This window comes from Aedes albopictus, chromosome 1 (assembly GCF_035046485.1).
Source record: "Aedes albopictus strain Foshan chromosome 1, AalbF5, whole genome shotgun sequence".
NCBI classification, from domain to species: domain Eukaryota; kingdom Metazoa; phylum Arthropoda; class Insecta; order Diptera; family Culicidae; genus Aedes; species Aedes albopictus.
Genome location: NC_085136.1, coordinates 326,287,695 through 326,301,892, shown reverse-complemented (window position 1 = coordinate 326,301,892; position 14,198 = coordinate 326,287,695). Strand labels below are relative to the sequence as shown.

General features: G+C 41.9%; 1 protein-coding gene across 1 annotated transcript in view; it reads right to left on the bottom strand.

The window, feature by feature from the left end:
- LOC109416060 (uncharacterized) overlaps nucleotides 1-14,198 on the bottom strand; it is a 21,570-nt gene extending 7,372 nt beyond the window's left edge. Inside the window, exons 1-3 of the mRNA XM_062847278.1 lie at nucleotides 13,887-14,198; nucleotides 13,456-13,812; nucleotides 3,911-4,769 (exon numbers count right to left, since the gene is read on the bottom strand). Of these exons, the coding sequence (XP_062703262.1) occupies nucleotides 3,911-4,769; nucleotides 13,456-13,812; nucleotides 13,887-13,962 (1,292 nt within the window). The 5' untranslated portion in view covers nucleotides 13,963-14,198. The remainder of the gene's footprint in view (nucleotides 1-3,910; nucleotides 4,770-13,455; nucleotides 13,813-13,886) is intronic.

The following is a 14,198-nucleotide window of genomic DNA, read 5'->3' as shown; positions in this document are numbered from 1 at the left end:
CTATTCCTCTGGGAACCCCTCAAAGTCTTTTTCAACATCGCTAATAAGTAGCGGTCTCGATCACGGTTCGCAAGAGTCAACTTCAGGTTCGGTTTCGATGACGTTCTCTCAGTATCCCGTCACAGCTGATTGCGATGAGCCATTAGGCGCACGTTTCCAGTTTCCACCGAATCAGTTCAACCTCTCACCAACTAACGGTAACACCACCAACCACGGCCATAGAACGATGATCGATGATGGCTTCCGCTTGCCTGCGTCAGCACTGGCAGAATTTCAGGACCGTATTGAAGAAGGATTCTTTGTTAGCTCCGTGATCCGTCCGCTTGTTAAACCCGATTACGTACTGACCGGGGAAATCGCTGATTGCAACCGCTGCCAAGCAGTAAACACGGCAAAATTCGATGTTTTCCTGTCTCCAAGCACCACTGAACCACTGAGCTGTCGGACCGGATTTAAAATTCACATTCACTGCGCTATTTTCTTTTACCCAGTTGTTGTTAACGTTTTTCTGGTCGAGTAGGGAGCACTGGTTGCTGGCAAATTATCTTCTTCGCGGCTAAACTTTTCGGTGCTTCCGAATTTGTTCGCAGCTTCTGGAACGTGACGTGACGTCACCTTCGGCAAATTCGTGAGATTTCGGCTTGCCGAAGTTGACATGACACGACTACTACTTCAAAATTATTATATCACAAACACCATTTTGTCCGATGGGCCTAACCTGTGAAATTCAGAACATTGCCTTGCGTCGCCAACCTGTACTGTACAGTTTAACACATAAGCGATTCTCGCTAACGATGGGTGTTCAGAGTAAGAGTTTGTTTTGAGTAACCTTTTAGTTTGATAGCCAAAATAAGACTGACTGCGCAGCGTTATCTTTATTCAGATGAAACCTTTTCGAGAGATGGCTACATCAGGAGAGACTACTGTTGTCTCGTTCTAGCAATGTCATTTAACATACACATCAACACCTTCCAAGATTCTATTTGGTTTTATTTGATTTTATGAAAGCAGTTGATCTTGCCATAGGCTCAACTGAACACAACTATTCCTCATCAATCTGTGGTTTTAAGAACATCTCCAAGAAAACTTGGGATTCGCCCTTATTGAAAAAACAAAGGGGTGTAAGTGACAAAAACCCACTTTCGAGTAAATGAGGTTTAAAGTATTGGACCAATTTTTCATCCTATACTAAATGTATGGAGTTTCAAAATCAATAAATTATTCTCTGATTTGTTGTAATTTTTCTAATCATCGTAGAAACAATCTTAAAAAAGTTCCTGAAAGCTTGAAATCTGAAGAATTTTATGATATGCGCAGCTCAAAATCGACAAAATGGTCACTTACACCCCTTTGGTTCTGGGCCCATCAAATAAGATCTTTTCATAAATACAGTTTATTTCACTTTCCTGGGTATACAATATCTCCATAACTACCACTCGTTAGGGGCTGTCCATTAATTACGTAAGGGTTTATGGGGGAAGGACGGTTGACGGTTTGGTCGGCAAAAATCAAACCAGTTTTATTTTACTCAAACCAACGGTGGGCGGAGCCAATGTTTGACGAACCGATAGTACCGTGTGTAGCGTTGTTGCACAAACATAGTGCGATTTCAAATGGGAGTGATGTTGGTGCAACCAAAGTGACATGTTGGTGCAACACGATTTGGCAGTTCGTCATACGATTGCAGAAACATTCGCTGGTTCGACCAACCTGGGGGCGGTAGCAATGTTGGTCAAACGGTTTGAGTAGTATGTAGGGTGCCTAAGAATCATGGGCTATTGATGATGTGATGATTTTGTTCTAGCATATATTGTAGCAAGGCATTTGCCTATAGCACTGGAATAATCTGAAAAGCGATTCGATCAAAATTGTGCTGTTGTTAGTGATCAGTCATTCTCCTGTATGAAGAGCCAAAAAGGGTTGTGCAGAGACACTTGCGGAAAACACGCGTCAGGGGAAAATAATCTCCTTCCAAAGAAATTTCTCACGAACAACTGCAAAATCAAGCCCTCAATTGACTCCCAATACATAGATGGGGTCGAAGGGCCCGCCCTCAATCCACGAAATGTTTACAACCTAAGGATCTTGGGCTATTATGGCGAAAAGGATAATAATAAGGGTGTTACGAACGCGAAGCGTGAAGTACATTTGAATCCACACAATTCGGAACGAATTCCTTTCCAACCATTTCCTACAACTAACCAAGCGAGCCGCATCATAAAACCCCAATCAAATTCGAACAATCATGACCTACCACAATATAATAGGGCCCGCGATTATAAACGTAGAGCAGAGCGGCAATGTTTATCAGCATAACGAAGCAAAAGCTATGCGGCTGAGGGACTCGACTGACTTTGAGCAGCATGATAAATAAACAATCTGAAGCGACACCCGATGGAAACCATACCAATAGCCTAGCAGATCGGTAGCATTCTAAATGTAATCAAAATTAATCATTGAACTTGATCTTGAAAATTAGGCCAGCTGAGCATCGGGATCGTGCAAAATATGAATGGTAGATCTAATTCTGTACAAATACAATCAAATCATGTAGCTAGAGAGATTGCTCAAATTCAGGAAAATTCTCTCTTCGGAGAAGAAAATATTTCTCCTGTGAAAACACGAAAACCCATGTACCCGCGAAAGATCATTCTAGAAATCTGGCCGCTCATATATTCATGTTAAAACACGTACTGAAAGTGTAAATGTGTAGATCGTAACGAGAGCCGCTATTTCATCATCCTTTCAGGAAAGATCATGTGTAATTTTTGGTAGGCCCTGCGGCTATAAAAGAGGAAGATCAATAAAGACGACAGTCAGTTTTGTTTTTGGACTCCACACTGGATACCTCCCGGATAAGTATTTTGCTACTCAAATTCCTTTGATCCTGAACTTGCACTTGCGAAGTTTAAATTATTCTGATCACTTGATTGGATAATTCAATCCTTCTAAAGTGTTGATATTTAGAATCGTGGAAGTCTAAGTCATTGGATCGGTCAAACTTTTTCTCACTCTGGTAAGCCAAGGTTCCGAATGCGAGAAACGTTGGCATGAGTCTAGAAAAGGCCAGTTTGATTTTGATCCAAGTGTAGAGGCACTTATTTCTCACTCTGGTACGCCAAGGTTCCGAATGCGAGTAACGTTGGCATGAGTCTAGAAAGGCCTAAGTGCTCTACACACGATTTTAGACGAGTCCCAAATCATTGAATCTATCGAACTTTTTCTCACTCTGGTAAGCTAGGGTTCCGAATGCGAGAACGTTGGCATGAGTCTAGAAAAGGCCAGTTCGATTTAGATTCAAGTGTGAAGGCATTTATTTCTCACTCTGGTACGCCAAGGTTCCGAATGCGAGTAACGTTGGCATGAGTCTAGAAAGGCCTAAATCCTAACACACACGATTTGGACGTTCGATTTTAACTATTCTCCTTCTTGAACCTCCTACCCTGAGTGAGTAGTATCGGTGTTCGAAAGTAACGCGTTCCGTCTAGTCTGTTGGTTGGCACGCACGGAATGTAATACCGTATCCCTTCGCAACGGTACCGTGAAACGATAGTGGGTTTCGTCATCCTGATCATCGTCGATTCATCATCGCGATAGCTGTGGACAAGAGTGCTGCTGGATTCAGTAAGTATTTGGTCTAGTCCCACCACAAGAGGAACACCACACCCCGATCGTGCTGCCAATTGGAAGATTGCGCCCCGGTGCCAACGCCAACAAAGGGGATTCACTAAACTCCGTGAACCGCTTGTAAGGCCATGATTATCTGCTTATTGAAAGTTTTCAAGAAAATTAGTGTATCCCCTTAATATTACAAACGATGAATTGAAAACTAAGTAATACTTGCAAGGATCGACGTTTCAAAGCTCATCGTCACTGATGGAAGCAATAAATCGCAAATGATTATACTTACTCAAACATATTCCCCTTGATGAAGGCTCGCCTTATCCCACAGCGAGACTCAACCAGTTCGTTTCCAGTTGCGATCTCCAGCAGCCGTGTTCCATTGTTGGTCGTCATCTCAAAGCTACAATTCTGGTGCGCCGTATTCAGGTACATTCTCCCACGGTATTCTTCAGCTGGCTCATAGGCCACCTCCATCCGATTGCTCAGACATTGCGCATCCAGCTTCGCCAAGCAGGGTACCCTCTTGGCGTAAACCCAATCAAACACCGTCCGAATAGCCTTAGGACCCAAGCTCGTCAGATCGTCCGAATGCAGCATACAGCTTGGCCCTCCCCCTCCTTCACCGTCTCCCCCTCCAGACGAATTGTGATACGTATACCCAGCGCAAATGAATCGATCCTCGTTCAAGCACCGCTCGCTGCACCCCTTCTCACCCGATACGATCAGTGAATCGTCCGGGTAGACGAACGCCGCATCCCGATGCTGCTCGAACGAACAACCCGCCGAACCCCGTTCTGCCACCGAATGGCACTGATTCTCCAAATACTCCCCGCTCTCCTCCCAACCGCGGCGGAATGCTTCCGGATGCAAGAAGCGATCCGCTGCACTTAGGTAGCATTGGCCCATTTGAGCGGGGCTGGCGCCGCCGCCGGTCCTAGTCCACCACAGGCGGTGCCTGTTGTTTCGGAAGGAGCGTACGAACCGGGCCGATCGGCAGGGGAACCGTTGCTCGCGGAAGCACGCCGATGCGCACTCGTCTCGGGTGACCAGTCGCGGGAGGAGGTGATGAGATGACGGGAGCATCAGGGCGGCACCTGGGATGGTTACCAGTGGGAAGAGCTTGTTGGTGGCGCATTTGTGGGGCACTGTTTGGGGGATATGAATAAAATGTTAGGTAATGGAACAAGAGTTAATACCTTAGTACATATTGGGCTGGATCCGGAAAAGATTCCTAAAAGTTCTTGAAATGATCAGCGGGATGGAGTGGAAGTAATGATATACAAATTTTCTAAAAAAGTTGGGATATCCAATAATCGCTCTAGGACACTTCAAACATCTTTATGTAATGGCCACTGAGATACATATATCCCAGAATCTAGAACAGTTTCAGGAACCTTTGAGATTCATTTTAAAATCCTTCAAGGCTGGGTCCAGATCCACTCGGGATAGTTCCACAACCTTAATGAGATCCAAGGATTCCCCCGGAAAACTTGAAGTATTTTTTTTTTAAATCCATCGATTCCTCTAAGAGTTCCTCGGAAGTTCCTCAGGATTTTTTCCAAAAGTTCCTAGGGAATTCATCTAAGAGTTCCTCGGGAACTCTCCAGAAGTTGCACCTTCAGTTGTTCCTCGAGAATTCCTTCAGGAGATCCTCCAAAATTCCATCCGCTGTTTCTCGGAAATTTTTCCAGGAGCTCGAAAGGTATTCCTACAAGAGTTTCTAGGGAATTCGCTCAGGAATATCTAGGGACTCCTACAGTTCTTCTGGAATTTCTCAGAAGTTCCTCAGGAATGGTCCAGGTGTTCCTAAGAAATTCCTCCAGGAGTTCCTCCCCCAAAACTCCTTCTAGAGATCCTGGAGTTTCCTGGATCCTGGAGTTTCCCTGGAATTTTCCAGGAGATCCTCGGGAATTAAAAAAAAAGACAATCACACCGTAGGAGTTCCACGGGAGTTGCTTCATGAATTTCTGAATTTCTGCAGATGTTCCTCCAGGAGTTTCTCCAGGAGTTCCTCGGGAATTCCTCCAGAAGATTCTTAGGAATTCTTTGAGGTGTTCTACGAGAAGTCCTCCAGGAGATCCTCCAAAGCTTCTCCAGGAAAACTTTGGGAATTCCTCCAGGAGCTCCCCTTCTAGGAAGGAGTTTGATAGGAGTTCTTCAGGAATTCCTCGAGAATTCATCGGGAATACTTCCAGGAGATCCTCAGGAATCCCTCTAAGAGATCCGCCAGAATTCCTCCAGGAGTTTTTCGGGAATTCTTCTAGCAGTCTCTCGGGATTTTTTTGAGGAATTCCTCCGGTATTCCTGGAGATGTTCCTCGGGAATTCCTCCAGGAGTTTTTAAGCAATTTCTCTGGATGATCCTCCAGAATTCCTCCAGAAGATTCGCGGCAATTCTTCCGGTTTTTTATGAGAATTTATCCACGAATTCCTCGGGAATTTATGCAGACTTTGCTCGGAAACTCCTCCATGAGTTCCATGGCAATTTCTCCTGGGGTTCCTTCGAATTCTTAAGATTCTCGGGAAATCATCCAGGAGTTCCACGGGGAATTCTCCAGAAGTTCCTCGAGAATTCCTCTAGTGGATTCTCCATTATTTATTCCATTTATTCCAGAAGATCATGGGGATTTCCCCTCGACCATCTTCGGGAATTTCTCCACAAGTTTCTCGGGAATCAGGAGATCTTCGCAAATGTCTTCAGGAGTTCCTGGAGAATTCCTCTTCCGAAATTCCTCCAGTAGTTCCACGGCAATTCTCTAGAAGAATCAGATTTAATGGCTACGCAGTCTTAATACTTCAAAACGAGTTGTTATCTAAGAAGACACCATCCAAAGTGTGGAAACGTCGGGATAGATAACAACTCATTTTGATGTATTAAGACTGCGTAGCCGTTAAATCCGATTCGCACAAAATACAGTCGATTCCCCTACCAATTCTCTAGAAATTCCTCTGGAACACCTCCAGGAGTCTCTCATGAATTCATCTGAAATTCCTAACGGAGATCTTCCTGAAATCCTCCAGGAGATCCTCGGGAACTCCTCTAGGAGTCCCTCATGACTCCTTCCAGGTGTTCCTCGAAAATTCCTTCAGGAGAACCTCCAAGTTTCCTCCAGGTGGGCCTCGGAAAAGTCAACTAAGAATCCTTTATGAATTCTTTCAGGAGTTCCTCGGAAATTCCTCCAAGAGTTAATCAGGAATGCCTCGGGAATTCCTACAGGAGATTCTCTAAAATTTTTCCAGCAGTTTCTGGAGAGTTCTCCAGAAGATGCTCGAGAGATTCTTCTGGAGTCCCTAGGTAATCTCTTCGGGAGATCCTCCAGAATTGACTAATAAGTTTCTCAGGAATTTTCCAGAAATTCCTCTGGAGTTCCTCCAGGAGCTCTTTGAGAATCCCTCCAGGAGTTTCTCAGGAATTCCTTCTGCAGTTTTTCTGGGATTCTCCCCTCTCTGAATTCCTCTATTAGATCTTCCAAAGTTCCTCAAGGAGTTTTTTTTTTTTGAATTCCTTCATGAGTTTCTCGGAAATTTATCCAGGAGTTCCTTGGGAATTCTTTTGAAAGACGCTCGAAAGATCCACCAGAAGTTCCTCCACAAAAGCCTCCGAAATTCCTTCAGGAATTCCTCGAAAATTCTACCAAGACTATCTGAGGAATTACTTCAGGAGTTTCTCTGGAATTCCTTCAGGATTTTTACGGGAATTCGCTAAGGAGTTTCTTGATCTTTCTTCAGGAGATCCTCTTGAATTCTCCTGTAGCTCCTCGGGAATTCTAAACGAGACCCTTGAGAATTCCTCCAGGAGATCATCTGGAATTCCTCCTGTAATTCCTATTGAGTTCCTCAAGAAGGTTCTCTTGAATGCTCCAGGAGTTCCTGGGGAATTCTTTCAGGAGTTCCTCTGGAATGTTCATGGAGTTTCTCAGAAATGTTTCAAAAGTCCCTTGGAAATTTCTCTAGGGTTCCTCGGAATCATCTCCAAGATCCTCGAGGTCCTCGGAAATTATCCAGGAGTTTCTCAGGATTTTTTCCAGGAGATCTTTAAGAATTCCTCCAGCAGCTCTTCGGGAATTCCTCCAGGAGTCCCTCGACAGTTCTTCGAGGAGTTCTTTGAGAATTCTTACAGGAGTTCCTCGAGAGTTCTTCCAGGAAATACGCAGGAATTTCTATGGATTTCTCTAGGAGTTCCTCGGGAATTTCACCAAGATTTTCTAGAGAATTCTCCCAGGAGTTTTTCTGAAATCACTCCAGGAGTTCCACAGAAACTCCTCCAGAAGTTGCTCGGGAATTCCTCTCAAAGTTTCTTGGGAATTCCTTCAGGAGTTCGTCGGGAATTTCTTCAGGAGTTCTACGGGAGTTCTTTCAGGAGATCCTCAAATTTCCACCAGGAGCTTCTCGGGAATTACTCTGGAAAGTCCTTGGGAATTCTTCTAGGAGTTCATCGGGGATTCTTCAGAAAGTCCTTGAGAATTCCTCTAGTAGATCCAGTATCCTTGCTGTAGTTTCTCGGAAATTCCTCCAAGAATTCCTCGAAAGTTTCTCGAGACTTCATCGAGGAATTTCTCTAAAATTCTCCGGGAGTTCCTTGGGAATTCTTCCAAGAGATCTCAGGAATTATCACGTAGTATCTCGGGAATTCTCTGAGAGTATCTTAGGAATTCTTCCGGAAGTTTTCCAGGAATTCCTTCAGAAGTTGCACTGGTACTTCTCAGGAGATCTTCCGAAATTTGTCAAGGAGTTCCTTGGAAATTCCTCCAGAAGTTCCTCAGGAGTTCCTCCAGAAGTTCCTCGGGACTTCCTTCACCAGGAATTTCTTGGGAATTACTCCAGAATTTTCTCTGGAATGCCCCCGGAATTCTCGGGAGTTCACTCAGGAATTTCTAGTATTTTCTCCAGGAGATCCAATGGAATTCCTCCAGGGGTTTCTATGAATGTCCACCAGAATTTCCTCAGGAAATCTCCAGGAGCTCCTCTGGAGTTACTCCGGAAGTCCAGTGGAAATTCCTTTAAGAGTTCATCGAAAGTTTTCTACAGTTCATCCTGTAGTTCCTCGACAATTCTTCCAAAAGTACCTCGGAAAGTTTCTCTGGTATGATCCGGGAGTTTCTCGGGAATTACATCAGAAGATCCCCCAAAATAACTGCAGGAGTTTTACGAGAATTCCTTGGACATTCCTTCAGAAGTTCCTCGGGAATTCCTCCAGGAGTTCCTCAATAGTTCTTACAGGTGATTCTCAGGAATTCCTCCAGGAGTTTATCGGGGAATATCTAGAAGTTTTTCGGGCATTTCTCCAGAAGTTTCTCAGGAATTCTTTTAGGACATCCTTCAGAATACATACAGGAGATCTTCGAGAATTCCTCTGGGAGATCTTCCATAATTCCTTCAGTAGTTCCACAGTAATTCTCTAGGAGTTCCTCTGGAACACCTATAGGACTCTCTCATGAATGTATTCAGGAGTTTCTCGGTAATTCTTCAAGGAGATCCTCCAAATTTCATTTAGGAGTTCCTAGGAAATTTCTCCAAGAGTTTCTCGGGAATACCTTTAAGAGTTTTTGGGGGATTCTTCTAAAAGTTTTTCGGTTATTCCTTCAGATGTTCCTAGGAATACTTCAGCAGTTCCTCGACAATTCCTCAAGAATTCTTCCAGGAGGTCCTCAGGAATCATTCCAGGAGATCTTCCAGAATCATTACAGGAGTTTTGCAAGAACCCCTCTAGGAGTTTCCCGAGAATTCCTTCAGAAGTTCCTCGTGAAATCCTCCAGGAGATTCACCAGAATTCCTCCAGGAGCTTCGCGGGAATTGCTCCAGTAGTTCTATGGGAATTTGTCCAGTTGCTCCTCCATAGTTTCTCCAGAAGATCCTGGGGATTTCCCCTAGACGATCCTCGGGAATTTCTCCAGAAATTGCTTGAGAATTCTTTCCGGAGATTCTTCAGAATTCCTTCTGAAGATCCTCGCGAATTCCTCCAGGAGTTCATCGAGAATTCCTTTATCAGATTTTCCAATATTCTTCCAGGAGTTCCTAGAAAATTATTCCAGGAGGTCCTATAAATTTCCTTCATTTGTTGCTCGGGAATCCCTCGAGGAGTCCCTTATGAATTCCATCAGGAGGTTCTCGGAAATTACTTCAAGAGTTACTCGGGAATACCTCTAAGAGTTCCTCAGGAATTTTCAAAAATAAAAAACTGCTCGGGAATTCCTTCAGGTGCTCAACGGGGATTCATTCAGGAGTTCATCTGGATTTCCTGCAGGAGTTGCTGTGGAATTCCTCGAGGAGTTCCCTGAAAATTCCACCATTAGTTCCCCGCAAATTTCTCCAGCACTTCATCGAGTCCTACAATCCATATACTATTTCATACAACTCGGAGCTTTTGGCATGGCACTCAAGAAATGCTTGGAGGATATTTACTTAACACCAAGTGATGTCAAAGAATCATATCTTCGGAAAACAAAATGCAGTAGACTTCCCAAGTAGCATTTTTAACCCTTCAGGACGCGTGCCGTTGTAAACAGTACAACACTACTAAAAATCCTCGCTCGTCGTATACAGCGCGAGCGCGGTGCAGTATCAGCTGCTTGATGGCGCGCATCCTGAAAGGTTAAGTCAAACAGACTAGATGAGGTTCTTGAAACCATCAAAAAACAAAAATATGAGGTATTGATGATGATGATGATGATGATGATGATGATGATGATGATGATGATGATGATGATGATGATGATGATGATAATGATGAGGATGATGAGAATGATAATGATGATGATGATGATGATGATGATGACGATGATGGTGATGAGGATGAAGATGATAAGGATGATGATGATGATTATGATGATGGTGATGATTATGGTGATGATTATGGTGATGATGATGAGAATGACGCTGATGATGAGTATGATGAGAGGATGATGATGGTGTTGATGAGGATATTGATGATGAGGATTATGATGAAGATGATGATGGTGATGATGATGATGATGAGGATGATGTTTATGAAGATGTAGATGATACTGATAAGGATGATGGAGATGAGGATGATGATGATGATGATAAAGATGATGCAGAGCGTTGATGATTAATCATAAATTTAATCATGATTAATGATTAATGATTAAGATTAATCAAAATCATTAACCCTCTAATACCCAATCCCGCCTTTAGACGGGGTATAGTTTGAGCATTTTTGTAATTTTTGTTTCGTGGAAAATCAATGTTTTTATATTTTTGGCTGATATTTAGGACTGTTCTGTATATCTCAAAATGGTTTTTGGTGTATTTTAAAGCGTAATTACATTTTTAAAAAATCATTGAAAATATGATGTTTTAGTTACCTTTTAGAAGTCATTGTTTATTTTGTATTGAATCGCTACAATTAACATATTTTGAATTTTTCCCAAATCATTCTATCCTTGTTTAATAGTTTAAGGGAATCGAATACACTCTAAAATTATTTTCCCTAAAATTACACGGAAAATAAAATTTTCTGTGAAAAAAATTTAAAATAATAATATTTCAACAATAATCATAAAATCTCAAAATGTTTTTATTTCAAAAAATCCGTTCCCCAAATTGGCTTCCAGGAAAAATATTAAAGTGTGGGGATGTTCAAAAATAAAAATTAGAAAAATCAAAAACTGAAATTCACAAAATCGAGAATTGAAAAGAATCATCTCCCAAAACATGTTTAAATAGATTTTAGATGACGAAAAATGATATTTAGATCAAAATAAAAAATTTGGGTATTAGAGGGTTAAACATAATCACAAAAAAATCTCATTTAATCATTAATCATTAATCTTAATCACACTATTTTTGCAATCTAATCATTAATCAGTAATCATAATCATAAGAAAAAATATTAATCAATCATTAATCATTCATCACCAAAAATGATTCATCATATAAAATATATAATCCAATTTAAATTGGTTCAAATGCTGTTTCAAATAATATAATTTATAATTCTTTTTACAAAAATCTCCCGGACAGAGTTACCTTTTACTTTTGAAACTTCAAAAACATGTTAAACAATAAATATATTTTAATCATTTCCAGTTTTTTGTGATTGATTAATCATGATTAATCATGATTTTTAATCAATGAATCGTTTTTAATCATTAATCATAATCATTAATCACAGATAAAACCAATTTTAATCATTAATCATAATCAATAATCACCAAAATTGGAATTTTAATCACTAATGATTAATCATGATTAAAATTTTTGTTAATCATGAACCCTCTGTGATAAGGATGATTAGGATGATAATGATGATGATGATGAAAAAGATGATGCCGATGATAATGATTAAGATGATTATGGTTATGATGATGTGAATGACAATGATGATGACGATGATGATGAATATGATGATGAGGATGATGATGATGTTGATGCGGATATTGATGATGAGGATTATGATGATGATGATGAGGATGACGTTAATGAAGATGTGGATGATACTGATAAGGATGATGAAGATGAAAAACATGATGCCGATGATAATGATTAAGATGATTATGGTTATGATGATGTGAATGACAATGATGATGACAATGATGATGAGTATGCTGATGAGGATGATGATGATGTTGATGAGGATATTGATGATGAGGATGATGATGAGGATTATAATGAGGATGATGATGATGACGATGATGACGATGAAGACGATGATGATGAGGATTATGATGAAGATGATGATGATGATGATAATGATGATGAGGATGATAATGATAAGGATGATGAAGATGAGTATGATGTGATGATGATGATGATGTGGAAGATGATGATTAGGATGATGATAATGATGATGAGGATGATGATGACGAAGATGATGGTGGTGATGATGATGATGATGATGATGATGATGATGAATGATTATATTTTATCTTATTCTTGCAAAAATTAGCAACCTCAAAATATCATCAGGTTTTAGCGCATGTTTCATGCCCGAAAAGAAAGCATTAAAACATAATTTTATATACTTTCTATAACTCTCACTTTATACACCACACTACCATACGCGCAAATCAATGAAAATTACATAACTTACCAGAATGCTAAGTAGAGCTTTATCTATTTGTAAGTTTTCCAGAACAATTATCAGTTTTCAAATTGACAGCTTGCAATTCACCAGCTTTTTTGTAACAGATGTGGTGAGGCCAGAAACGATACATTTTGTTAGCGTCGATATGACTTGGGCTAATTTCCCATAAGCTTTCCCAGAGAATCGTCTTTAGCTTCCGCGGATTGTTTACCTTACTATCCGAATCCACAATCCAAAGTAGGTATATAGCATACTTAATCAAGTTATGAAGCTGTCGGTGTCGCTTATTAGTGCGCTAGCTTGCGAGCTAGAATGAAATCGAAAGCCATAGCAAACAGAACCAATTCACATTCTGAGCGTGTGAGACATTGGCGCGTGTGAAAATTAGTGACCTATTGTGAACAGAGTATAAGATATAACGCCTACCGTTTTTGGTCGGATTCCATTGGACGGAATTGACATAACTCTTTAGAATGGAATGATAACCGCTTCAACTCGTACTCTACCTGTTTAACCTTGAAGCGGAATGAGTGGATGAAAAAGGGAGATCCACACAGAAAATAAATTAAAAGAATCACGTAAACGTGATTTGCTAAATACATGCTAATAGTCAGCGCCCAGCCAGCATCTGCCGGTAATCATCCCGATAGTGATCCACTCCTTCACCCATTACTCATCCTCTCCGCCCTTTCGCCTACAACAATGCGAAAGAGTAGGTACCACATCCCCAACACCTCCCTCGCCCATCATTATTCAAACAAAACGCGCGTCGCACACCCTACTAACCGTCCAGGCAGCTGGTCTTGACAAAAAATGCAACATTAGCATCGGCGACTAATTGGTGGTTTGCTTCGTCGATGTAGTCGTACCGGGTCGGAGCCACCCGCGTCGCCGTCCGGTTACTGCTGTAGCCGTAGCACACGTTCTGGCTGAACACCAACAGGTACCCGTAGCAGTCGGGATCTTCGCGACATAATCGCGCGCACCTAGCGTTGTTGCTAGTAGACCTGCTGGTGCCGCTGCCGCCGCCGCCACCACCACCATCGAGCGGAAGTTGTCCACTGTCTCGGTGGAGCACCGGCGTTGGTCGCATTCCGAGAATTTTGTGGAACACCGTCACGTGACTGCATTTTCGCGCCGCTGCTCCTGGCAGAGATGAAACGGGGGAGTCGTGTAAAGTATCCTTTGGAACGATCAACAACGGTGATGCAACTCACCTTCCGTCGTCGTCGTCGTCGCAGCCAAATAGTGAAAGTAAATGGCAAAGAGCAGTGCGGCTGATAAAATTTGCATATCGACTAGAATTACACGCGGGTAATTTGAATACTTCTTTTTTGCGATTTGAGACGCTCGCTTGACACGATGAGACTAGAGACTTGAGAAAAAAACACAATCAGTTTAGTTGATGCGCCACTGACTGACTGACTGACTGGATACCGACGCGACGGCAAAACACAAACTAATCGAAGCTCTGACCTGAGCTTTAGGTAGATGCTTAGAACGTTGCTGCTGTTGCGCGAGATGATGAT